This window comes from Tamandua tetradactyla, chromosome 13 (genome assembly GCF_023851605.1).
Source record: "Tamandua tetradactyla isolate mTamTet1 chromosome 13, mTamTet1.pri, whole genome shotgun sequence".
NCBI classification, from domain to species: domain Eukaryota; kingdom Metazoa; phylum Chordata; class Mammalia; order Pilosa; family Myrmecophagidae; genus Tamandua; species Tamandua tetradactyla.
The window spans coordinates 58,655,020-58,680,246 of record NC_135339.1 but is presented as its reverse complement, the minus strand read 5'-3'; the positions used below and the strand labels follow the sequence as shown (position 1 = coordinate 58,680,246).

General features: G+C 44.6%; 1 protein-coding gene across 2 annotated transcripts in view; it reads left to right on the top strand.

Moving 5' to 3' along the window:
• The window catches only part of RRP12 (ribosomal RNA processing 12 homolog), a 35,658-nt gene extending 30,025 nt beyond the window's left edge, over positions 1–5,633 (top strand). For both annotated transcript variants that reach the window (XM_077125632.1, XM_077125633.1), the window contains 5 exons: positions 1,177–1,226; positions 2,354–2,429; positions 3,903–3,970; positions 4,331–4,413; positions 5,121–5,633. In XM_077125632.1, coding sequence (XP_076981747.1) covers positions 1,177–1,226; positions 2,354–2,429; positions 3,903–3,970; positions 4,331–4,413; positions 5,121–5,223 — 380 coding nt within the window. In that variant the 3' untranslated portion in view covers positions 5,224–5,633. The remainder of the gene's footprint in view (positions 1–1,176; positions 1,227–2,353; positions 2,430–3,902; positions 3,971–4,330; positions 4,414–5,120) is intronic.
• The last annotated feature ends 19,594 nt before the right edge of the window (positions 5,634–25,227 follow it).

Genomic DNA, 25,227 nt, shown 5'->3' with positions numbered 1-25,227 from the left:
TTCTTGGAGTCATCTAGCTTTTTCTTGCTCCCTCTCTCCACTTAGCCGTCCATTAAATCACAAAAGCTTATGTCTTCTAAAACTCTGTCTTTCCTTTTTTTCAGTTCCCTCTGCCATGCCCTCCTGTCCTTAGCTTGCTGTAGCTCCCTGGCCAGCCCCCCTCAGTGCTGCCTCTGGTAGTCCCTAGTGCCCTTCTCACATTTCTAGGCACACATAATCTTGTTTGTCCTCAAGCAGAGCTAGTGCTATGCTTGGATTTGCAAGTCAGACTGGCTGAGTTTGGATCCTGGCCAGCTCATGCACCATTGTGTGACTGAGCAATTATTCACCCTCTCTGTGCCTCAGTTTTTTCACCTGCAAAGTGGACCGAGTACCAGTACATCCTTCCCAGAGTTGTTAGAAGGATGAAAGGAGGTGACGTGTGTGGCTTGGAGTGAATGTGACTGTTATTACCTTATCTGGCTCTTTGCTGCTCCCCTTTCACTCCTGGTCCCCTTGGTCCCTTTCTGCCCATGTATTCCTGATCCTGAGAATCCCCCTTCTTGCTTTCTGTCTCTCCAAGCCGTCCTTGCTCTATAAGATACAATTCATGGTTTCTTTCATGGCCTTTCTCTGGCATCTCAGCCTTCAGGCCTCTTCCCTCAGAAATCCCGCCAAGTCTAGTCCTGTACTGGTATTTTTTGGTTTTGCTTTATGACTTGGTTTTCGGTTGCTTAAATTTGTCTTCCGTCAAGGTGGTCAGTTTCATCCTTCTTTATATCCCCACATAGTGCCCAGCACATTCAGGGCAAATGAAAAAGGTTTGTAGTCCTCCTGGCAAAGCAGGGGCATATGTGGGGCCGGGGGAGTGCCTGTACTCCCAGGAATCTCAGGGCTTTCTTAGAGCCTCAAACATCGTCACATTCACCACAGAAATGGGGTCACTGCCTCCTTGAGGGGACATTGTCCCCCGGGACTGGGATGGGAAGGAGAGAGGGGCAGCATTTGGGGTTCTTGTCTGCCACAGAAGGAGAACTTCTCTGCCACAGAAGGAGAACTTCTGGGGAAGGCAAATTTCCTGGGGCTAGACTTGGCAGCTGTCTCTGCTGGATGAATCAGGATGCAGCAGGAGGACAGGGTGGGCTTTGGGGAAACAGCAGGGCTCCCGGAGTGCCCACAGGCCTCTCTTCCTTCCAGGTGAGGATGAAGAGATGGTTGACCTGATGGAAGACATGGGTGTCAGGAATGTGAGTAATCACTGCTGAGTGGAGGCCCATGGGCTCTGCCCTAAGCCTTGGGCCCAGCACCCCCTTCTCATCCCCAGATTCCTCCCTACCGCCACCTGCTCTGTTTCTAGAATCTTCACAGATACACATGGTGGCCAGTCTAGAGGGATGTGGGTGCCCGTGGCAGGGAGGAGATGTGATGGCTAAGCACGGTGGGTGGGGTTTGGATTGTTCTGAAGCTCTTGGTGGTGGCAGTTAGTGCTGGCCGAGTTATCCAGTGGAAGGAAAAGAGGCAAAGCCCCATCCGAGTCTCTCCATGTGCTGTATGGATGGAAGGGCCACAAGTGGCCTGTGTGCTCCAAGGGGGAGGCTCCTGCATAGGGTGGGGGCATCCACCATTTGAGGGGTGCACGCTGTGCCAGGCATTCCTTGAATTATCCCTCATGGAAGATAGGAGCACTTTATCATTCCTGTTTCCAGAAAGGGGCTTCCAGAGGTACATCACACTCCTTACACCTAGCCCAAGATGACAGGGCTCATTAAATGCCAAATGGTGGTGGTAGTAGTAGGGGTTTAAACCCAGGTCTTTCTGCCCAAGCACTTAACATCCCTGCCCCCATTATCCCCCTTGACCTGGCACTCGCCTCTGCCCAGCATGGGACAGACTTCTAACTGGCCCTGCCTGAACCAATGAGGGTAAAGTACTCCCAATCTATCATAATAACTGCTTCTGTCATCTGTGTCCCCAGGGCCTGGCACTTAGTGAGGAATCAGAGGAAGGTAGAGTACAGTTTGTGTGAGGTGAAGAATGAGTAAAGCTGTTCTGTCAAGGCTGAAGACTTCATTTTCCGTTAGGAAGAAGGATGCTAAGCTGAGGGTTGGGGTGCCCAGATGGGCAGGCGGGGTTCTGCATGGAGGCAGAGCAGTGGAGCAATTGTGACAAGCCCTGCAGTCAGGAGCTGGGCTAGAACCTATACTTCCTTGCTGTTTGATCTCGGATAGTTCCTTGCCCTTCCTGAGCCTTATTTTCACATCTGTGAATTAGGAACCTTTCATGCTCAATGCAGATGACCTCTGCTTTTACTGTTATCGTTGTTGAGGATGATCCCATCCCCTTGTTCACTAACTTCCTATTTCTCTCTTTATAGAAAAAACATCAGAAGCTTAAGCAGCAGAAAGAGGCTGAGGATGATGAAGAGCTGGAGATGCCCCCTCAGTATCAAGGTGAGGCTCTGGTCTCTCCTGGGACATGCTGGTCTCTGTCACCTGCTTGGGGAGGGACAGCAGAGCCTAACTGCCCTTGGCACAAAGATAGATGGGCTGATAGTTACCCAGCAGTGAGCTGGGGACTAAGAGGGCCAGGAATGAGGGGGTGAGGGGGAGCCTGGGAGTTAGGAGATGAACATGGGACCCCCAGCCCCTCCAGGGAGCTTCTGTGCCCCGATCCTCTCCTCCCACGCAGGCCTCCTGTGAGGCTGGCAGCCCACTCCTAGGAAGTATTTCTGCCTCAAAAATTCCAGGCCTGAGTCAGGCCAGGTTTAGAGAAGTCACTTTGTCCTTGTTGAGCATGGGAATTGGGAGGGTTGGTATTGGTCCAAGGGGGTTCCCCTATACATTTGTCTAGGGGACCCCAAGCTGTCTCCCTCTCCTGAGCAGCTGCTAGAAATACCAAGGCGGTGTCCAGTGCTAGAGGAGGCCTGTGTTACTTCCCCTCTGCCTCCTTCCTCCCAGGGCAGTCTTTACAGCACAGCCCTTGCTGTGTACCTCATGGTCCAGGGGCTCCTGTAGAAACGTCCTGACCCCCGTAGCAGGTGCACCCCTCCTTAGAGGCACGGTAACCTAGCTGGAGAACCACGGCTCCTTCTCCTGTAACCCCACAAGTCTGGGCCCAGCTCTTCTCTTCTGCTCTGAGGTGCAAAAGAAATAGCACCGAACAAGAAGCAGAAAGCCTGCATTCAGAGCTCCTCACCTGACTGCTGCTTTGCTTTGTGACCCTGACCCAGTCACACTGCCCCTCTCTGACCTTCTAGTTTCTCATCTGTGAAAGAAGGATTCATCCTAGTCATCTCCAAGAGTGCTCCTGAGTCAGCTTTGCAGGGTTCCATCTATGACTGTCAGAGTCCAGGCCGGAAACAACTGTGACCTAAGCCGCCATTTTCCTATCTGGGCAATGGGATGGATCCCTGCCTTTCTATCTCACAGTGTTGGTGTGAAGCCCAAATGAGATAAAGGAGAAAGCCTTTGAAATTAAAAGTAGCTCATTTTGTAGATGAAGTTAAGAGGCTCTAGAAGGAGACTCGCCCAAGGTTGGAGCTAATAAGTGGCAGCTGGTTATTGAACACAGGTCCATCTGACTTCAAAGCCTGTGTTCTTTCTCCTAGAACAAATGGACCAGTTTTAGCTCTGAAGAGTGTGGGGTGCTTTTATGTTAGTAGAAAATACATAGAGGTCTCTGGGGATTCTGTCTCAGTCTGAGGAACTCAGTGGCCCAACTGTTGGATCCCTGGATAGTCCATCCTCGAAGGAGAGCTTTGTCCTGGGTTCGTAGAGAACAGAGCCAAGTTCCTCGCCTTCCCCTTCTGCCCCGGCAGCTCTCCAAAGAGAAGGTGCCCATTACCTTCTTCAGCTTTTGGGCACCCTCCAGGAGGAGGAGTCCCCTGCCTTTATCTGACTTAAGGTCTCCATGTCCCCTTGTAGCTGGAGGCTCTGGCATCCATCGCCCTGTGGCCAAGAAGGCTGCGCCTGGGGCTGAATACAAGGCCAAGGTAAGAGCTGTGGGCAGGGGAGAGGGGCCTTCTGGACTGGTGTCATGGAGGGGCGAGTAGGTGCAGCGCTGCCACCTTGGCAGAGTACCTGGGAAAGGGGCCAGGACATCTGTGCCCAGCACCATCCTGGAGAGGCGGCCTTGTGCAGCCAGATGGAGGCCAGGGAGGAAGAAGGGGACACATTGAGCCTTTGTTGACATTTGAGGTTAAGGACCTTTGTTGAGTGACCTTCCAGGGTTCCCGGGACTCTTTGGTACCACCTAAGGCAGAGACTGAAGGGCAGGGGGTCGTGCCTGTGGAGCTTGGGGAGGGCCAGAAGGGGATGCAGCACTCCCAGTGCCTGTTTCTTTGAACGAGCAGAAAGCCAAGGGTGATGTGAAGAAGAAAGGTCGGCTCGACCCCTACGCCTACATCCCCCTCAACAGAACCAAGCTCAACCGCAGGTATGGTTTTGTGCTGGGGTGGGGGGCTCGACACTAAGGAAGGCAGGCCTGGTCTCATTAAACTCCACTGCTCTAGTCTGCCAGTTTTCATTTTTAAGATGCACATATATGTAGTTGGTGTATATATATTATGATTTCAACTGCTTTTTAAATGTGATATGACATAAAAGCATTTTCTAGCATATACACCTCTACAGTCATCATTTCAAATAGCTTTGTGTAATTTGTCTCACTAATCCCCCATTGGTGGGAAATTTAGGTTGTTTCCAACTTTGGGCCATTAAGTCAGATTCTTAGGGGTCACATAAGGTAGCGTATGCGAGAGGCTTTGGAAATTAACATTGCACAGATAGGAGGACCATGTTCTAAACTGCAACCATGCAGTGTGTTCTGAATAAAAGTTACCTTTAGATGGAAGGACGGGTGGGCAGAGTGAGCTTCAGTCCTCTCTGCACATACATTTAAAGAGGTATCGGAAAGAGCAATTGCTCTGTCCTGGGGGATCATGCCCCAAGTGGGACAGCCAAGTCCAGGCTGTATCGTGGGGAAGCTGGAGCTGTGCACGTGTCTGCCTGATCACATGTTCCTGTGCCTGGCAGTGCACTCCCCCAGTCCCTGCTGGCACTTGGGGTGAGCCATCTTTTGACATAACGGGAAGGCTACCTGTTCTCAGTACGGTGTGACCCTCCTGTTCTTCATCCCTGCAGGAAGAAGGTGAAGCTGCAGGGACAGTTCAAAGGCCTGGTCAAAGCTGCCCAACGGGGGTCCCAGGTGGGAAACAAACTCCGCAGAAAAGATCGGCGTTCCTGAAGCCCCTGGGGCTGCTCTGTGGTCCAGCCTGAGGCCCCTTATTAGCCTCAGAGCTGCCTCCAGATGCACGAGACTCTGGCAGAGCCTAGCATCAGAATTACTTGTTGGAACCAGGGTTGGCTTCCAGACGGACACCCAGGATTTTGGAAGCTCCAAATCAGGACAATCCTTCAGAGACGTCCCTGGCACCTGGAGATGGGAGTGTGGCCTCAGTGCCCTTGGGTAGGCCCAAAGAGGCGCATGTACTTTCTGCCAAGAATGGTGCCTAATGGAGCAGACAGTCCAGGGATTTCCCCAGCACTCTTGTTTTCTCCAACTGCTTTGTAGCCATGTGGCACTCTCAGCCTGGCTCTGGTCTGGCTATGTGAGATTTACTGTGACCAGATGTAGAATAAACATGCACAACCTCACATTATCCCTAGAAACACTGTTTTGCACCAGTAGTAACCAAAAAAGTAGTAGTCAGCTGTTGACATTGGTGGCTCGACCCCTTTCTACCCACCTCCATGCATCCAGGCCAGAGTGTAGCTGGATGCTTGGCACACAAGGTCAGGTTTTGGAACTTGCCCAGCGGTACCCACCTCTGACTTCACTTTACGATCCTAGTCAGTGCTGGTTGGGGGGCTGGGAGGGCAGCCAGTATCACAGGACTGGTCTCCAGAGCTGTGGGCTGAGCATTAGGGATTCAGAATAGGAGGAGGCTGCAGGCCCAGAGCTGGTCAGAGCTGCAGCTTTTACTGCCTCAGGCTTCCCCTGGGCTCAGAGTCTCTCCCTACAGCTTTGCTCATTTATTCAACCGAGTGTTACTGATCCCCTCCTCGTGCATACACAGCCTGATTCACCCACCTCCTGTTTCCTTGCATTTTCTTTCCTAGGCAAAGTGGATCATGTTGTGCAAAGTGCAACATGATTCCCACTGGTCCAGCTTTAATTTTTGGTCCAGAGCAGAGAAGAGTACGGCACAGGCCTCCTGTGCTCCTGAGCTCACTCCTCCCATCAGCCCAGGGTTCCTCTTGTGTGTGCATTTCCAGCAGAGATCAAGAAGCACATAACCTAGCACTCCTCCCTCCCCCTTGAAGAATTGTGCTTTGTCCTCTGCCACTTGAGTGCTCATTTTTCTCATGGTAGATTCTCCTCACTTGAGATGAGATCTCATCTCCTCCCCTTCAGAATTTCCATTTCTGTTCAATGCTCTTAGTTCTGATAATGTTCTCAGAACAGGCTGCTGTTCCTAGCAGCCTGGCCCACAATAATATTCCATTTTTTTCTCTAAGGGGACTCAAGTCTTAACTGGATTCATTGCTCCCCAAATTTGGGCATTCTCTCCCCATGATTGGGTGAGGAAGCTGAGATGTACAACACTTCGCCCAGAGGTGGCGCTGTTTACAGGCCTTGGTTACAGAAAGCCTGGAAGAAAAGAAGTGGTTATTAGAGATTTGCAGAGGTGGTCTAACCCTGACCCATTATGACACTCTGGACACGAGGTGTGTCAAATTATGCCACTTCCAGCCCTTTACTGTGTCCTTTATTGGGAAATATAAAATGCAGCAGGAAGCTTGGTATAAAGTGGGTACGTGTATGAGCCAATTACCCAGTATTGATGTTTAAAAAAAAGTTTGAAGCCAGTCTACTTACAGTGTTTTCCAAGGAGCTTTCCTTTCTTTCAAAGGTGGGAGGGGCAGGTGATGTAGAAAGCTTGGTGTTTGTGTGTGTTGAGCTCCATATTCTTTTGGAAGCAGATCTCAAGTGCACCTTATTTTCATGCAGAAGCAAAAATTATTAACCTGCCGTTGAAACTTCAGGTGCCAACATCTGTTATGCAAGTCAGTGGTAGCTGAGGGGCAGGCACAGCGTACCGCCCAAGGCTCATCTGGTTTATGGGCAAGTAGAAAAGTTGAGAACCGCCCCTCTTTCCCCCAACATCCAATTTTACTGTTTTACTTGCGGTATGCTTTTGACATTGTCAAAATCTAAGATTTTTCTTCTCTGGGGTCCATCTACTCTTTCTTAAAAATGGAAGACAAAACATACCCCATCTGACTGCACCAAAACAGCAACCCTCACTTGAGGGAATGGTCAAGCATGGACGAGTTTGTCTCTTTCACAATGAGGATTTGCAGATTTACAAAGATGAGCTAGTCAGGACACCCCGTAGTACACTTTTGGACACAAGTGGATCGGGTTAAACCAATCCTGCCCCTTCACCATGTCCCTTCTGGGGAATTGTAATTTCCTGTGGTTGAGACAACAAGGTCGGGGGGGACTGTCCCAGCAGTTCACCCCTAGCACTGGTTGTCCTTAGTAGGGACACCTTGTATTTGCAAGCCCACCTCAGACCCCCAAGCTTGATCAGCCCCAGGAAGGGTGTTTTTTCCTGTACTTGCAACATATGAGAATGTTTTAGTGAAGTTCAGGTAGTCTCTTTTCAGTCCTCAGGGTACTTTCCCATTCTCCTTCTCAAATGCTTTTGTGTCCTCAAAGAGTAATTTTTAAAATTTAAAGGGCTCTCTATTTCACTATATGTCACAAAGATGCATAGAATATTTAGAAAAATACGGAAATAAGAGCAGGGGCTCTTCCTCTGCAAGTAAGATTCATTTAGTACATTTCTACTTAGATTCTCTTCTTTAAACACTTATCGTTAAATATAACATACAAAGAAAAGAAAGAAAAAACAATAATTGTCAGAGTACCCTTCAGCAAGTAGTAACAGAACAGATTTCAGAGTTTGTTAATGGGTTAAAATTCTACTATTGCAGATTTTTCCTTCTAGCTGCTCCAAAACACTGGAGGCTAGAAGAAATATTTGTGTGCATGTGAAAAATAACATATACACAGAAAATCAATAAATTTCAAAGCACATTCCAACAATTAGTGGTAGAACAGGTTTCAGAGTTTGGTAAGGGTTACAATTCCACAATTTTAGGTTTTTTACTTCTAGTTGCTCTAAGGTACTGGAGGCTAAAAGAATTACCAATATAATGATTCAGCAGTCATACTCATTTGTTACTTAGATTCTCTTTTAGCTTCAATGTATTTCACTCCTTTTTCTATACATGGAGCTCTTTTTTAATGCAAAAAAAAAGATAGGTGTTTTTATTAAAAAGACTGGTAGAGTCCGGCTCTGGGCTGTGATGGTAGATGTTTTTCTCCTCACGTGCCGAGTCCTGTTGATGGTAGTAGAAATGCCTAGGACAGGTTGTGGAGATGGATCAGTTATCAGTTAATATGATTAAGAACGTGTGCAGTGGGCATGGACCAAAAGAGTGGTGGCTTACTGCTACACAGTCACCATCCCAGATTTGGGGTCTGGATATCAGCTTTGCAATTCTAAAATCAGGGTTGATTTAGGTTCAGAGAAGAACAAACAGATTAGAAAGTCTTAGTCAAAATTATAAACTATTAATTTGTAATGAGAATTACAACTGCCAAGGAGTCCAGGACACTCATGGTGGCTGCTCCGTGCATGCTGTCCCTTGCGGAGGAAGTCAAAGCGAAAGGAATCATGCAAATGATACATTAGGTGTCATTCAGGTGGGACGGTTTTATCTCCATGGGGATATAATTGCTGGTGGGACCCATTCTCCTGGCAGCCTCTTGGGTCCCCATCAGTTCTGGTTAGTGCTGCAGAGACAGACAGATCCTCTCCGGTGTCTTCCAAGAAGACTCTGCAGCCAGTTTCTGTTCACAAGATTTTCTGAGATTTAATTAGGCTCCTCCTACTTCCTTCACATTCAGGCATGCCTACATTGAATTTCCAAACCGAGTTCTTCCTGCTTTCACCTGGGAGGTGTCCTATTCCTCTGTTGCTTCCTGGAGATAACTAATCCTACCACCAAGGGTGGACTTGAAGGGTTTAACTTAGAGGGCAACCTGATTTCCACATTCCAGGGATGTCACCCTGTAGACCCATAGAGCTAACCCCCCTTTTTTCTTTTTAAAGGGAGAGGTTATTATTTATTTATTAATTTTTTGCATGGGCAGGCACCAGGAATCCAACCTGGGTCTCTGGCATGGCAGGCGAGAACTCTGCCTGCTGAGCCACCATGGCCCGCCCGAGCTAATACCATTTTAAGTCAGAATTTCAGAGACAATCTGAGGCACCAACCACATGACCCATTTGTGAATGATGCCGGAAAGAGCTCGTACAGTCTTTTTGAGCCTCTGTAGGTTGTGCAAACCCTTGTAATGTCTTGCTTTTAACCAGAACTTGCTAAACTGTAGATCTTGGACTTGAGGCCACTGGGCCTCAACCGTATACACAGATAACACGGGACTAACCCTCAGTTGTAAATATGCTCATAAAAATGACAGAGTTTAATATTACCCTGAGTAGATTTCCCCTGGCCCTGTATATTGATTGATTTATGGTGATAAATAAACCCTTATCAAAACATGCCTTAATCATTCCAAGCGGCTAGTTTAATTCCTGCAAAGTAGGTGGGGTGCACCTCCAAAACAAACACACATAATCAGCTGGCAAACTCATGTCGTATTTATTCTGAAGAAAATTCTTCCCTGTTCACATGAGGACTGTCACATGGGTGATGTGGGTCCCTCCCTGGGGACTTAGCCTAGGGGCCTGGGATCTGTTACCTACACAGTCACACTGATCCACGCCTGGCAGATGTGAATCTCCTGGGCAGGTGGAGTGGTAATTACCACTTCTGCTCATTCTGAACTCCCCAGTTTATCATACTCTTTCATGTCCACTGTGTCTTTTGGTCCTGTGACAGTCACATTATGACTATGGTTATTATCATGATTCCCACTTAACAGCTGAGAACTCAAAGATAGAAAATGTATGGTTTGCGCCAAGCTAAGCAGGTTGCATAAGATAGCACCTGGGCTCCCAGAGTTCAAGCCCAGGCTGCTGTAACCATAGCCCCAGGGAGAACAGTGTTGCAAAGAAGCCAGGCTGTGAATTTCAAAACCGTGCAGTTAGGACACCAGTATCTGTTCTTGCTCATCACCTTGCAGGCTCTTTGCTCCCAAAGCAGATGACTCAGAAAACGAGGACCAACTACAGAACGGATTTCTTTGTATCTTGTGGGAGGAAGCTGGAGTTGTGCCAGAACTGCCTTTCTTGGTGGGGCAGGGCAGGGCAAGGTAGCTTGCTGGGTATTCCTTTCAAGGAAGGGAGAACAGAGCTGGCTGCAAGTCTGTCTTCCTTTGCATCATTTTCATCTTCCATAGTTGTCTCTCTTCTCTCGTGTGCACTCTGTGATGGTTAATTTCATGTACTGACTTAGCTAGCTTATGGTGTTCCGTTGTTTGGTCAAACATTGGCCTGGTTGTTACTATGGTGGTATCTCACAGATAGAATTAGCATCTACATTCAGTGGACCTAAGGTAAGGAAGATTGCCGTCCAAAAGGTGGGTGAACCTCATTCAATCAGTTGGAGGTCTTAAGGGAGAACTGAGAATCAGGAGGAATTCTGCCTCCAAGGTATATCCTCTACCTTCCTTGGCCTCCCTACAGACTCAAACTGAAGACTTCATAATCACTCCATCCAGAGTTAGTTATCAGCCTCTGACCTGCCTATGCAATTCAGTAGCCCTCACAATCTCATGACCCAATTCCTTATTCTCTATATCTATATATAGGAAATACATCTATATGTGTGTGTGTGTAAATATATTCTATTGGTGCTGTTTCTCTGGAGAACCTGTCTAATACAGTTTCACTGAGCACTTCTTCTGAGCAAAGGACTTCCTTCCAAAGGAACAGTCGGTGAGACATTAGGGATAAAGTAATGAGCAAAGCAGGCAAGATTCTTGACTTTATGAAGCTTAAATGGAAGAGATAGGTTATAAATAAAAACCAATAAAAGATAAAACACAAGATTGGAATGAATGCTATGAAGGTTAAGTGTGATGCTATGAGCAGACCTGATTTGGACAAGGGGGTCATGATGGGAGAGCCTCTTGGAATGAGTGACACGTGGCTGAGACCTGAAGGGAGAGGTAGGGATACAAACAACTGAGGGCCCAGAATTGCCATACACCTGGACCTAAGAGCAGCCATCTGGTTGGAATCTTGTCAGAAGGTGGGCTTTGGGGGCCAGACTTGCCTTCAAACTCTGTTTGCAGTCTCATTGTTTTTATTTAGATCATATGTTTATATATATATGGGGTGAGTGGTTCTGCTGAAGTTCCTCTAAACTGCTTTTGGGCCATACTGCTGCAGGCAAAGAATGGGGGAAAGAATGTTCCAGATTAGGGAACTGCTTGTGCAGAGGCCCTCAAACCAAAATTGAAAGCCAGGGATTGCCCTGCAAGAGGAATGAGGAAAGCATGGGATAGCCATGGGCCAGACAGAGGCCTGGGAGCGGGAGAGACCTTGAATTACCCTAACTCAAACAAGTTAGGGGAGGGGGATAGATTCCCTGGGGGGAGTGGAGGACTGACAAGCTGATTCGCATTTTTTTTAAAAAGATCATTAGCTGCCGTGTGGACCATGGATTGGATGAGAGCAAGAGGGAAGGGGGACACCTAGGAGGCTGCTGTCAGAACCCAGACCGGAGGGAATGGAGACGATGAGAAGTGGCTGTAACTGACAGGAAAACTGCGACCTGAAGTCCAGTGCTGCTAGTGAGGGATCTTGCAGAGACCCTTCAGCTTCTGGAGAGGGAAGATGAACCCCCTGCGAACTGGGCCACAAGGCTGTAACAGTGCAATCACTCAACACCTTTTTATTGTTACCTCCTTTGTGTTGCACACTTTTCTAAGCCCTCAAAATCCAGCGGTGAGCAAAACAAACAGAACTTCCAGCTTTCATGAACACAAACAAATAAGTACTTTCAGCAGGTCAGATAGTGATAAGTGTGAAAAAGAGATATAAAGCAGAAGAGGAGGTAGGTAGGAATTGCTGGATGGGATGAAGGGGTGGCTTCAATTTAAATTGGGCTATTAGAAAGAACACTGTACTTGAAAGAGAGTAAGCGCTCACCTGATTGTGGAGAAGAAAATAATTTATCCACAATCTTGCAAGAACAGGCGCCTGCCGGAAAAATGGTGGTCAGCGTGCCAAACGGGAAATCCCCACAGGTATTTATGTCCTAAACTTAGCACGCAGTCCGCGCCCCTGTTTCTCTGCTGATTGGATAATCCTGGAGTAACAGCCTATCCGGATAGTCTAACTAATTCAAATTTCCCCTGGAAGGTTTCCCCTTTTGATTACATTTTACATTTCAATGACTCCAGCCGTTATTTATTTAAACTTGTTTCTACTCGTTTGGTGCCAATTCTTGGCTTGCATCCGAGGTGCTCTCTTTCCCTGCCTGCAGCCTGAGTTGTTCTGCAGCCCTTTCTTGCACCATCTTGAGTGAAAGCTAAACTTAATTTTCTTACAGGGTGACTAGGGGAGGTGGTGAAAGAACTGAGCCTTTAGATAGCTGTAGGGATGGAAAGTAAACGGCGCACTCTTCAACAACCAATGACTTAAGGAAGCCATTACAAGGGAAATTAGAAAATGTAGAGGTAAATGAAGTCGAGGACAAAACATACCAAAACTTATGACATGCAGTGAAGGCAGAGTTCAGAGAGAAATTTACAGCATGAACATGTATTAAAAAAGAAGATCTCAATTTAATAATGTAACTTCATATCTTGAGGAACTAGAAAAAAAAGCAAAGTAAATCAAAGTCAGCAGAAGAAAGGAAATAATTTAAATTAGAGCAGAGATAAATGAAATAGAGAATAGAAAAACAATTGAGAGAATAAACAATAAATTGGTTCTTTGAGAAAAATTAAATTGACAAAGTTTTAATTAGACTGACAAAGAAAAAAGAGAAAAGATGCAAATAGTTAAAATCAGAAAGGAGGACGATGAGATCACTACTGACCTTACAGAAATAAAAAGAATTACAAAAGAATATCATGAACAATTATATGTCAAAAAATTAGATAATCTAGAAAAAATGGAAAAATTCCTAGAAATACACAATTTCCCTAAATTGACTCAAGAAAACCTCAGCAAACATATACCAAGTACAGAGACTGAATCAATACTCGAAACCTTCTACCAAAAAAAAAGTCCAGGAACAAATGGCTTCACTGGTGAATTTTACCAAACATTTAAAGAAGAATTGACACCAATCCTTCTCAAACTCATCCAAAGAATTTAAGCAAAGGGAATACTTCTAATTCATTCTAAAAGTCAGCATTATTTTGATACAAAAGCCTGATAAAGACATCACACAAAAAAGTTCAGACCAATTTCCCTTTTGATATAGATGCAAAAATCCATAACAAAATACTGGCAAACCAAACCCAAAAGCATATTTAAAAGATTATATTCTGTGGGATATAATAAACAAAGTGAGATTTATCCCAGGAATGTAAGGGTGCTTCAACATACAAAAATTAATCAATGTGATATACTACATAAATAGAATGGAAGAATAAGACCATGGCTATTTCAATAAACACAGAAAAGGCACTCAGTACAACTCAACACTCTTTCTTGATAGATAAACTGTGCAAATGGTCCAGACAGAGGAAATGGCCAATGTACAGGCCCTGAGCTGGAGGTGTTGGAGGAATGGGAGAGCGGGAGGAGATGTGCTCAGAAAGGAACAGGGACCAGAAGGGGAGGGCCTTGTAGGCCACTGTAAGGATTTAGGGGTTACATGATCTGACTTACATTTTTTCAGAGAATCACTGGGGTTGCTGTGTTGAGAATACATTGTAGAGGGGCAATGGTAGAGCAGAGAGATCAGTTCGAAGGTTATTGTAGTTATTCAAGCAAGAGATAATGGTGGCCAGGTTCAGGATATATATTAAAGGTAGAGACCACGGGATATGCAGAAAGATTGGATGTGGGTGTGAAAGGAAGAGAGGAAGCAAGGATGACTCATATCTGAGCAGCTTCAGTCATGCAGCGGCCTTTAACTAACTGAGATGGGGAAGACTACATATGGCGCATTTGGGGACAGGGAAGTCGGGAGTTCAGTTTTAGACATTCTGAGATTGAGACGGCTATTAGACATCCAGAGACCATGTAAAGGAGCAGCTGGGCATACAAATCTGGAATTCAGGGGAGAGGTCCAGGCTGGGTATTTGGGAGTTGAGTGTGAGTGGGATGAAATCAACAAAAGGATGGGTATAAACAAGAGACGAGAAAGCACGACATCTGAGGCCTGAGCTTGTGACACTCCAATGTTAAGAGTAGCTGGGGAGGAGAGAAACTAATCATATTTCAAGTGTTGAATAGCTCATGTGGCTTGGTCTTGACAAATTAGGTATTATTTCAAATTAGTAAATTGGATTGTAAATTTGGGTCAAGGTGGAGGTCAGGTGTGACATAGTAGGAAACTGCCATCCTTTGGCAGCCACTGATTTGCTTTCTGTCTCTATAAATTTGCCTTCTCTGGATACGTAACATACACATGGAATCACATAATATATATTCTTTCAGGTCTGGCTTCTTTCACTGAATGTAGCGTTTTTGTGGTTCCTCCATGTTGTAGGATTTATCAGTACTTCATTTCTTTTTATGGCTGAATAGAGCTCCATTATATGGAAATATCACACTTTATCCTTTTGGCAGCTGATGGACATTTGGATTGTTTCCAGTTTGGGCTTTTATGAACATTTGTGTGCAAGTCTTTGCATGAACATATGTTTTCATTCCTCTTGAGTAGACTCCTAAGTGGAATTGCTGGGTCATATGGTAGATTTATGTTTAACTTTTTAAGAAACTGCCAAACTGTTTTCCACATTGGCTGGACCATTTTACATTTGCAACCACAATGCAAGAGGGTTCTTCTTTTTAGGCATCCTCACCAGAACCTGTTATTGTCCATTTTTAAAATAATAGCCATTCTAGTAAGTATAATGTGGTATCTCCTTGTGGGTTTGATTTACATTTCCCTTGGGTTAATGATGTTGAGCATCTTTTCATGTGCTTATTCTCCATTTGTATATCTTTGGAGAAATGTCAATTCAAGTTCTTTGCCCATTTTTTAAAAATTGGGTTGTTAGCCTTTTTGTTTTTTAATTCAGGAGGCTTTTTAAAATATATATATTCTGGATATTAAACCCAAATCAGAAATACGATTTTCAAATATTTTCTCCCATTCTAAAGGTTGAATTTTTTTATTACAGAAGTTGTGGGTTTTCAGAATAGTCATGCATAAAATACAGGATTCCCATATACCACCCTATTATTAACACCTTGCATTGGTGTGGAACATTTGTTACAACTGATGAAAGCACATTTTTATGACTGTATTAACTATAGTCCATGGTTTAACTTAGGGTTCACTGTGCAGAGCAGTTCCATGGATTTTTTTTATTCTGTTCCCATATATACAACTTAGCATTTCCCCTTATAACCACAATCAGATATGTATCTCAGTGCTTTAATTATGTTCACAATGTCTGCTCCCATCGCCACCATCCTTACCAAAACCTTTCTGTTGTTCCTGTACATTTTAAGTCTTAACTTCTCATTCTCTCCCTATCCCCACTCTGTTCCCTGGTTGTCTTTTCATTTCTTGATAATGTTCTTTGTACAAAAGTTTTTAATTTTGATGAAGTACAATTTGTCTATTTTTTTTGTTTTGTTGCTCTTGTTTTTGGTATAAAGTCTAAGAATCCATGGCCCAATAAAAGATCCTGAAGATATTTCCTTATATTTTCTTCTAAGAATTTCATAGTTTAGCTCTTATATTTAGGTCATTGAATCATTTTGGGTTAATTTTTGTATATGGTGCAAGGGAGGGGTCCACTTTCATTCTTTTGCATGTGAATATACAGTTTTCCCAGCACCATTTGTTGAAGAGACTATTCTTTCCCCATTGGCAGACTTTGCACTTGGTCAAAAATCAATTAGCTGTCGATTTGGACATTTTTTCGGCCTCAAAACTGTGCTCAAGTAAATTTCCATTCTTTAACCTGACCCATTTCATGGTGTTTGCTATAAGCAGCCTAGGAAGCTAAAACAGTATGTATACGTGTGTGCACCTTGTTTAGGAAATTCCTTCATATTGCACGGTTGTAAGGATATTTGATTATATCATTTGTCTTAAAGTTGTATAGTTTTGCCTTTTACGTCAGTTGTTAATTTAGCAGGAATTTACTTTTGTATACATTGTGAAATAAGGGTCCATTTTCTATCCCTTAAAGAAAATTATGTCCCTGTTCCATTCATTGAAATTTTCATGCTTTCCTCACCAATCTGCAATGCCAGATTTGTCATATATCAGGTTTACATAGATGATGGATCTGGGAATTTTGTTCTCATCTATCTGCCTCCTCCTTGTCCCTACACCACTTCCACACTGTAGTAATTACTGTTGCAACTTACTCTAGTAAGTTTTTTTTTGTGTGTGTGTTTGTTTGTTTGTTTGTTTTGCAAGGGCAGGCACTGGGAATCAAACCTCGGTCTCTGGCGTGGCAGGAGAGAATTCTGCCACTGAGCCACCGTCATACCGCCCTCTAGTAAGTTTTGATATCCTGAAAGACACTCCCCCACCTTTATAGTCTTGAGAAGTGTCAGATTATTAAACAATGACTTTGGACATCTATATAAATTTTAGAATCAGTTTGCAAATCTCACACAAACCCAGAAAATGGAATGTGTTTGGAATTATATTGAATCAGCAGATAAACTTGGGCCGTATTTCCCTTCATTAAAATTTTCTCAAAAAATATTAGTTGGCTATATTTTGAACCCATATTGTATGGGTTCATTTATGAACTCTCAATTCTATCCCATTAGTCTATATGTCTGTCCTTGTGCCTGCTTTGTGCACTGTTTTGATTACTATAGCTTGGTAATAGATTTCAAAATTGGAGTGTGCTCAAAGTGTGAGCCCTCCAACTTTGTTCTTCTTCAAGATAATTTTGGCTATTTGGGCTTCTTACCCTTCCACAGAAATTTGATGATTGACTTGTCCATTTCTGCAAAGAGGAGCATGAGAATTTTGATTGGGACTGCACTGAATCTATAAATCACTTTGGCTAGTGTTTTGGTTTGCTAATGCTGACGGAATGCTGTATATATGTTGGCTTTTACAATGGGAATTTATTATTTACAATTTGCAGTTCTTTTTTTTAATGGCTTTTTTTATTAATTAAAAAAATTAACAACAAACAAAACAATAAGATCATTGTTCAATCATCATCAAGAAACATGGCTACTGGAACACAGTGCTACATTTTCAGGCAGTTCCCTCCAGCCTCTCCATTACATCTTGAACAACAAGGTGATACCTACTTAATGCATAAGAATAACCTCCAGGATAACCTCTCGACTCTGTTTGGAATCTCTCAGCCATTGACACTTTGTCTCATTTCACTCTTCCCCCTTTTGGTCGAGAAGGTTCTCTCAATCCCTTGAAGTGAATTCTCAGCTCATTCTAGGGTTTTTCTCAGTCCCTTGAGGCTGAGTCTCAGCTCATTCCAGGATCTCTGTCCCACGTTGCCAGGAAGGTCCACACCCCTGGGAGTCATGTCCCACACAGAGAGGGGGAGGGTGGTGAGACTGCTCATCATGTTGGCTGGAGGAAGAGGCCACATCTGAGCAACAAAAGAGGCTCTCTTGGGGGTGACTCTTAGGCCTAAATTTTAAGTAGACTTGACCTATCCTTTGTGGGGTTAAGTTTCATATGAACAAACCCCAAGACTGGGGGCTCAGCCTGTAGCTTTGGTTGTCCACACTGCTTGTGAGAATATCAAGAATTCGACCTGGGGAGGTTGAATTTCTCCCCGCTCTCACCATTCCCCGAAAGGGGCTTGCAAATACCTTTCCACTCACTGATCAAATCACTCTGGGATTCATCGGGGCATCACTCTGGACAAACCAACAAAATCTCATGTCCTATCTGAGATTCCAAGTACTTATGATGTTCAATCAAACTATCTACATAAGTTATATTAGGAAATGCTCTAGTCAAAATATAAATTTTGTAACAAATAAACATTTTTTGCTTTAGTCTCACACATAAGATGACATTTTAAAGTATTATCATCTATTTTCAGCACCCTGCAATAATGACATTCCTTTGTTCTTCCTCATGCAAAAACATTTTTAAAATTGTACCTTGTACATTTCACTATTGTTATACACTCTAGGCATTCCTAGATTATACCATCTCAATCTTTAACATCTATTTTTCTTTCTGATTTCATTTATGTCCCCAGCCCTCCTCCCTCTATCATTCTCACATGCAGCTTCATTCAGTGTTTTAACATAATTATATTACAGTTAGGTAGGATTGTGCTGTCCATTTCTGAGTTTTTGTATCCAGTCCTGTTGCACAGTCTGTATCCCTTCAGTTCCAATTACTCAATATCTTACCTTATTTCTATCTCCTGATGATCTCTGTTACCAACAACATATTCCAAGTTATTCACTAATGTCAGTTCATATCAGTGAGACCATACAGTATTTGTCCTTTAGTTTTTGGCTAGTCTCACTCAGCATAATGTTCTCAAGGCCCATCCATGTTGTTACATACTTCATAAGTTTATTCTGTCTTAAAGCTGCATAATGTTCCATCGTATGTGTATATCACAGTTTGTTTAGCCACCCGTCTGTTGATGGACATTTTGGCTGTTTCCATCTCTTTGCAATTGTAAATAATGCTGCTATAAACATTGGTGTGCAAATGTCCGTTTGTGTCTTTGCCCTTAAGTCCTCTGAGTAGATACCTAGCAATGGTATTGCTGGGTCATATGGCAATTCTATATTCAGCTTTTTGAGGAACCGCCAAACTGCCTTCCACAGCGGTTGCACCATTTGACATTCCCACCAACAGTGAATAAGTGTGCCTCTTTCTCCACATCCTTTCCAGCACTTGTCATTTTCTGTTTTGTTGATTATGGCCATTCTGGTGGATGTGAGATGATATCTCATTGTGGTTTTGATTTGCATTTCTCTAATGGCCAGGGACATTGAGCATCTCTTCATGTGCCTTTTGGCAATTTGTATTTCCTCGCCTGAGACATGTCTGTTCGAGTCTTTTTCCCATTTTGTAATTGGATTGGCTGTCTTTTTGTTGTTGAGTTGAACAATCTCTTTATAAATTCTGGATACTAGACCTTTATCTGATATGTCGTTTCCAAATATTGTCTCCCATTGTGTAGGCTGTCTTTTTACTTTCTCAATTTGCAGTTCTTAGGCCATGAAAATGTCCAACTCAAGGTATTGACAGGACAATACATGGGCTCTGAAGATAGGCTGTTGGCATCTGGGACACCTCTGTCACACGGGAAGGCACATGGCCATGTCTGCAGGTCCTTTCCTTCTGGGTTTCATTTCTTTCAGTTTCTCGTTCCAGTGGCTTCCTCTCTGAGCTTCTCTGGGGTTTTTCTCTATGAGCTTCTCTTAATTTCATCTCTCAGGTTCTCTGGGGCTTCTCTCTAGGTTTAATGTGTGTGTGTGTGCATGTGTATGTGTGTATCCTCTTAACCCCTTATAAAGGACTCCAATAAGGAAATTAACCTTGAATGGAGTAGGTCACATCTGAGTAGAAATAACCTAATCAAAGGACCCCACCCACAACAGATCTGCACCACTGGAACAGATTAAAATAACATGGCCATTTTGGGGTACATAACAGCTTCAACCCCCCATAGGTAATATTGATAATAAATCTTCAAGTCCATGAGTACATGATATAGTTCTGACTATTTCAGCCTTCTTTAATTTCTTTTAGTAATGTGTGGTTTTCTGTGTACAACTCTTTTCCATCTTTGGTTAAATTTATTCCTAGCTATTCACTCTTTTAGTTGCTTAATGATGTCTTTTGAAGCACAAAAGCTTTTAATTTTAATAAAGTCCAATTTGCCAGGTTTGTTTCCTTTCGTGGATCATACTTTTGGTGTTGCATCTAAGAACCCTTTGTCCAACCCATGGTTACCAAGATTCACATAATTTTAAGAATTTATATAACTTTAGCTCTTAGATTTAGGTCTACGATCCATTTTGAGTTCTTTTTTATGGTGTAAAGTAAAGATCTAACCATTTTTTTTTTCCTTCTGGCATGTTATCCCAGCATCATTTGTTGAAAAGACTATCTTTTCCTCCATTTAACTGTCTTAGCACCTTTGTCAAAAATCAATTGACCATAATTGCAAAGATTTATTTCTGGACTCCCATTACTGAACCTATCTCATTTAAATGCCTATCCTTGTGCCAATAGCACACTGTCTTGATTACTTTGCCTTTTGTAGTAAGTTTGGAAATTGGGTAGTGTTCCCATACACATAGATAAGCCAGTTTGAGTTAGATTTTCTGCTCCTTGCCATCAAAACTATCCTAACTGATACACTCTTCCCCAGTAAACTGAGCTCCTTGCAGTAGGGTCCAAGCACAGTACCTGGCACACACCAGCCCTGGGAAATGTTGGATGCAGTGAAGTCAGAGGATGCAGTGAATGCACTGCATCTAGACCACAGTCTATGAGGGTGCCCGCTGGTTGCCTGGCCCAGGGCAGGCTCGCTGCTCAAATGTGACTTGTACCTGAATGGGGTCTTTCAAGCCATTTGCTGTCCCTTGCCTCTCATTGCCATCAGCATGGAATTCTTAGAGCCATTTTTTAGGCCCATTATGTAAGAACACTTGGCCCTGGAGGCCCTGCCTTGCGTTTGTGTAGAGCTCTTTACCTTTCAGAGGACTTTGTTTTTGTGTGGAAATTGTGTTTTTAAAGCAACCTTGTTTTAGAAACATTCTATTTGCAATGCACTTTCATTGTTCAGAAAAGAGAAAGGGAAAGTGTCCTGTAAGCATCGAGATTTAAAGGAAAGTACCGTACACTCAGCGGCAGACACTCAGGTGAGTTACTCATCGAGTCATACAGCCTTCTTCTCTCTTCCTGTGCAGCCAGGGCTCCTCTCTTGACAGAAGGGCTTTGCAGAATGCGGCAGGCTCAGAGTTCTCATTCAAGCTCTGGCCTAGTGAGGAAAAGTGAGTCCTGGTTAAAAGGAGGAAACCTTCACCCTGGGTTCTTCCAAAACAACACCCTTCCTTCTCATGCAAGCATCGGAAGTGCTTCAGCAAGAATACTTTCTTAGGGACATGACGGTGGTAAGGAGACTGAGAGTGAGACGTCCGTCATTGGTGGTAATACTAGTTATACAAATAGTAAAAACTACTATTTATTGAGTTCTTACAATGTGCTAAGCTTTTTTTTTTTTTAACATTTAGAATGATTTCCAATTTGCTGCTGTTGTGAACAAGACCACAGACATTTTTGTACACAGTACTTTTGCCCATTCACCCAGTTACTTCTTTGAGTTAAAGTCAAAGAAAAACTGCTGGTCAAAGAATGCACACTGCAGATTCTATCTAATAAGTATTACCAAACTGGCCTGCAGAAAACCTGCATGAACACACCTTCTCACCAGCAATGCATAAATGAGGGCATTCCCTCACATCCTTTATGGCAATAGAGGTTAGCAAAATGTCTAATCTGTCATGTGAGGTTTTTCACATAAGTAGCACTGCAGTAGTACTGGTTCTGGTGTTAGACACTAAGTTCATTTACGTTAGGGTTTCCCAAGCCCTCAGCACTGGTGACATTTTGGTCGGCTTCAGGAGACAGTCTCACGCAATGCGGGAGGTTTAGCAACACCCTCGGCCACTATGCACTAGTTGCCAGTAGCCCCCAGCTCAGCCCCACCTCAAACTGTGACAAGCAGAAATGTCTGCAGGCATTGCCAAATGTCCCCTGGGGAAACATCGCCCATGGTTGAGGACCACTGAGTCATCCTGGTTTGCGGTGGCTGGGGCGTGCCCTAGGACGTGGGACTTTTAGTGTTAAACCTGGGAGAGTGCTGGGCAAACCTGGAGGGCTGGTCACCCAGAGGGGCAGTCCTCCACCTGCTACCTGTGTGACCTTGGGCTGGTTACTACCTCTTTCCCCAGAGATAATATCTAACTCATACATTTATCTGATGATAAAAAGAAACGTGTAAAGCACAAAGGTCACTACATGGCACATAAATTCAAATAAATGTTAGGAATTATTATCTAAATTGTTTTCTAATTTTACTCTTGCCGGTTAGATCTGTTCATTCTTTATTAGAAGAGAGCAGTTTTTACTTATTTAAACGTACGGTCCAAAACAAAAACCACCCCAAAATAAACACAAATGTATAGTTCATCTCCGTCCACAAATTTATATAATAAAAATCAAATATACAGCAAGACTGCTAGAAAAAAAAAAAGAAGACGAAAACCGCATAACATTTTACGGTCATGATAATTTCAATATAATAATTTTTTTAAAAATCCAACAAAAATTGCATAGTGGAAGAGAGAAAAGAATGGACCCCAAAACAAGGCTAATAGGTTTCTGGAAGTGTGTATTCAGGGGCCTGGATTAAGAGGGAGGGGCCTCGGTTTACCTGGGCTGGGGAGGCTGATCCCCCGCTAGGTCTGCCTCCCCCATAAGAAGAGCTCTTGAGTTAGGTGTTTCTACAGGTCAGCTGCAGCTGCCGTTTTACAGAGGAGGGAACAGTAAGAAAGGCCAGTCCTGTCAGCTTTTTGGGGGGGCTAGTTGCTGACTGTCCTAATTTTGTGAGAGAACAGGAGAAAGGGCTAGAAACAACGGTCAGGGTGACACAGCAGAGTCGATGACCCAGCATTCGAGAGCCAGGGGGCCCTTCAACCCTGAGTCCGAACCAGGCCCGGAGCGGGGAGCTACCGCTCCCAGGGTCCACTTACTGGGGGAGCCAGGCCTAGAATGCAGCTGCCTGACTCCTAACCCAGGGCTCCCTGCTGCAGCTGGCCAGGACCACACAGGGAGGCTGCTGGCCAGGGACAGCGAACGAGGCTCGGAAGTGTGGGCCTGCGGCAGGTAAGAATGAATTTGGACAGCATCTGCGTTTCCAAATGGGCAGATAGGTAGGCAGGGTTCGTATTTTCTCTGATGAGGTCCCGGGGTTCTTCTATGAATGAGATCAGCACTGCCTCCAAGGGGATTCTCAATGTCTGCATGCAGGGATCTGAAATGGAAAAGTAAAGGCCTCAAGTGCATTTGCCCTTCTGGGCTTACAGCTGTCTGCATCACTTTCCCCTCCTTCCCCCAAGAAACCGGAAGCAAAGCCACTCTTGGGAGGGGAACTCAGAATGGCCTAATTGAAGCAACCTGCCGGCTGGAGGAGAAACTAGCTAAGATTCTATAAAACAGAGGGCCTGTGGGGACTGAGAAACAGAACCTGGAAGCCGCCTGGAATGAATGGGGGTGGGGGTGAGGGGTTGAGGGGTTGGGAGATGGATTGGGAGCTGCTCCCATGTGCTGTCCGAGCCTTTCCTTAAGCAGGGAGGCCTGCCGTCTCACTAACACTGGCGCCTGGCCTCTGTGATCACTCTTTCTTCTAGGGTTGCCTCCTCTAGATCAGCCTCTGGGCCCTGGCATCTCTGGGGATATCTCTCTTTTAAAAACGCAAATCAGGTCACCTGGCCCATTTGCACTTACCGCCCAATGACACAAGTCCTCACCATCTGACCCTGCTGCTCCCACCAGCACAGCTCACCCCTTAGCACCATGTTATAACTCCCCTTCCTCGCCTCCCCCAGACGCTGTACTCCAGCCACACTTTATATAGAAAGTTATCCTAAGGTATAAACTTTTGTAACCATCCACACAATCAGGATAAGGAACAGTTCCATCACTCCCCAAAACTCTCTTGTGCTCCCCCTTTCCCGACCCTACCCCTTAGAAACTGCTGCTCCGTTATCTGAACCTTATAGTTTTGTCCAAGACAGCTTTTATTTATGGCTACCTAGATGGCAGTTTCCTTTTTGAGAAATCCATCTCCTTTTGTGCATTGTACTGTATCCACTTCTCCGACCCACACCTTTAGCACAAAGGAGAGAGGCAGGCGGCCAGAAGGAGAGCTTCTGAGGAGGAAGGACTTCGGCAGTGCAGCCCCCGCGGTCCCCAGGCTGCCTGTGCACAAGCGTTCACTTCCAGGCTGAGGGAGGGAAGAAAACGACCCAGCTCACTACTGCCAGAAAAATCATGGATGAGGACGGAGGGAATCAGGTGAGCTGGTATTTTCAATGTGTTCTTCTTGACGTGACCTCAACGCTGAAAAAGATCAGAGACCTGCACCGGAAGCACAGCGAAGACGCAACCCCTTCATGGCAGCCCGTATAGTGCAGTTACAAAGAAAGAACGGGATTAAACAGCCGATATCGCAGCAAAGAATTTACCCTTTGCTGAAGGCAAACATCACTAACTCCAACATCACCCCCAGGGTCCACGTGACGAGCTTTCCCACACATGTGCTCACGTAATACAAGTCTTATGAAAGAAGGGGTCATCCCCTCATTTTACAGGTGGGGAATCGGAAGCACAGTAGGATGAAGAGACCCGACCCAGATGGGCTTCCTAACCCCACTGCTCATCCCACTTGACTATTACTGCGCCTCTAAGCGCGAGTTCCGTAAAATAAGGTCCAGGTGGAAAGCAAGCCCCTTGGGGTGGATTTTAAGGCAGTCTGAGTTAAAGTAGAAAAACCTCGAATTCTGCATTATTCCATGGGTGATTCTGAACACTTTCCATGAGTGTCTCTTACCAGGCACACAGCTCTCATCATTTCCCTTTCTGATACCCACTCATTCCTTTTAATTGCGTCTGAGCCTCTCTCCCATTTTCTACCGTGAGTCCTAAATTCAGGGCCCTTCTCTGCCTCCCGCTGGCTGAGCACAGTTCTTCCCTCTCAGCTGTCTCCAGAGAGCTGCCAACCACTCCCCCACAAGACAGAGCTGGTCTTCTATAATGAATTCATCTCTATAATGAACAGTATAATATCGAGTCCCAACATATTTACATAGCAATCTTCACACAAAAGCAACATTACAAAGAGAAGGTTTTTAAAAGAATGCCATCTTAAAGCTCCATTTCCTAGAGTACTAAGAACACTACCAGAATTACCCCGACAGGAAGACAAAAACAACTTCCAGGGATGCTGGGTTACAGACAATAGCTACACCAGCCCCATTAATGTTTAAAGTCAATGGAGCATAAAACTGCTTTTCTC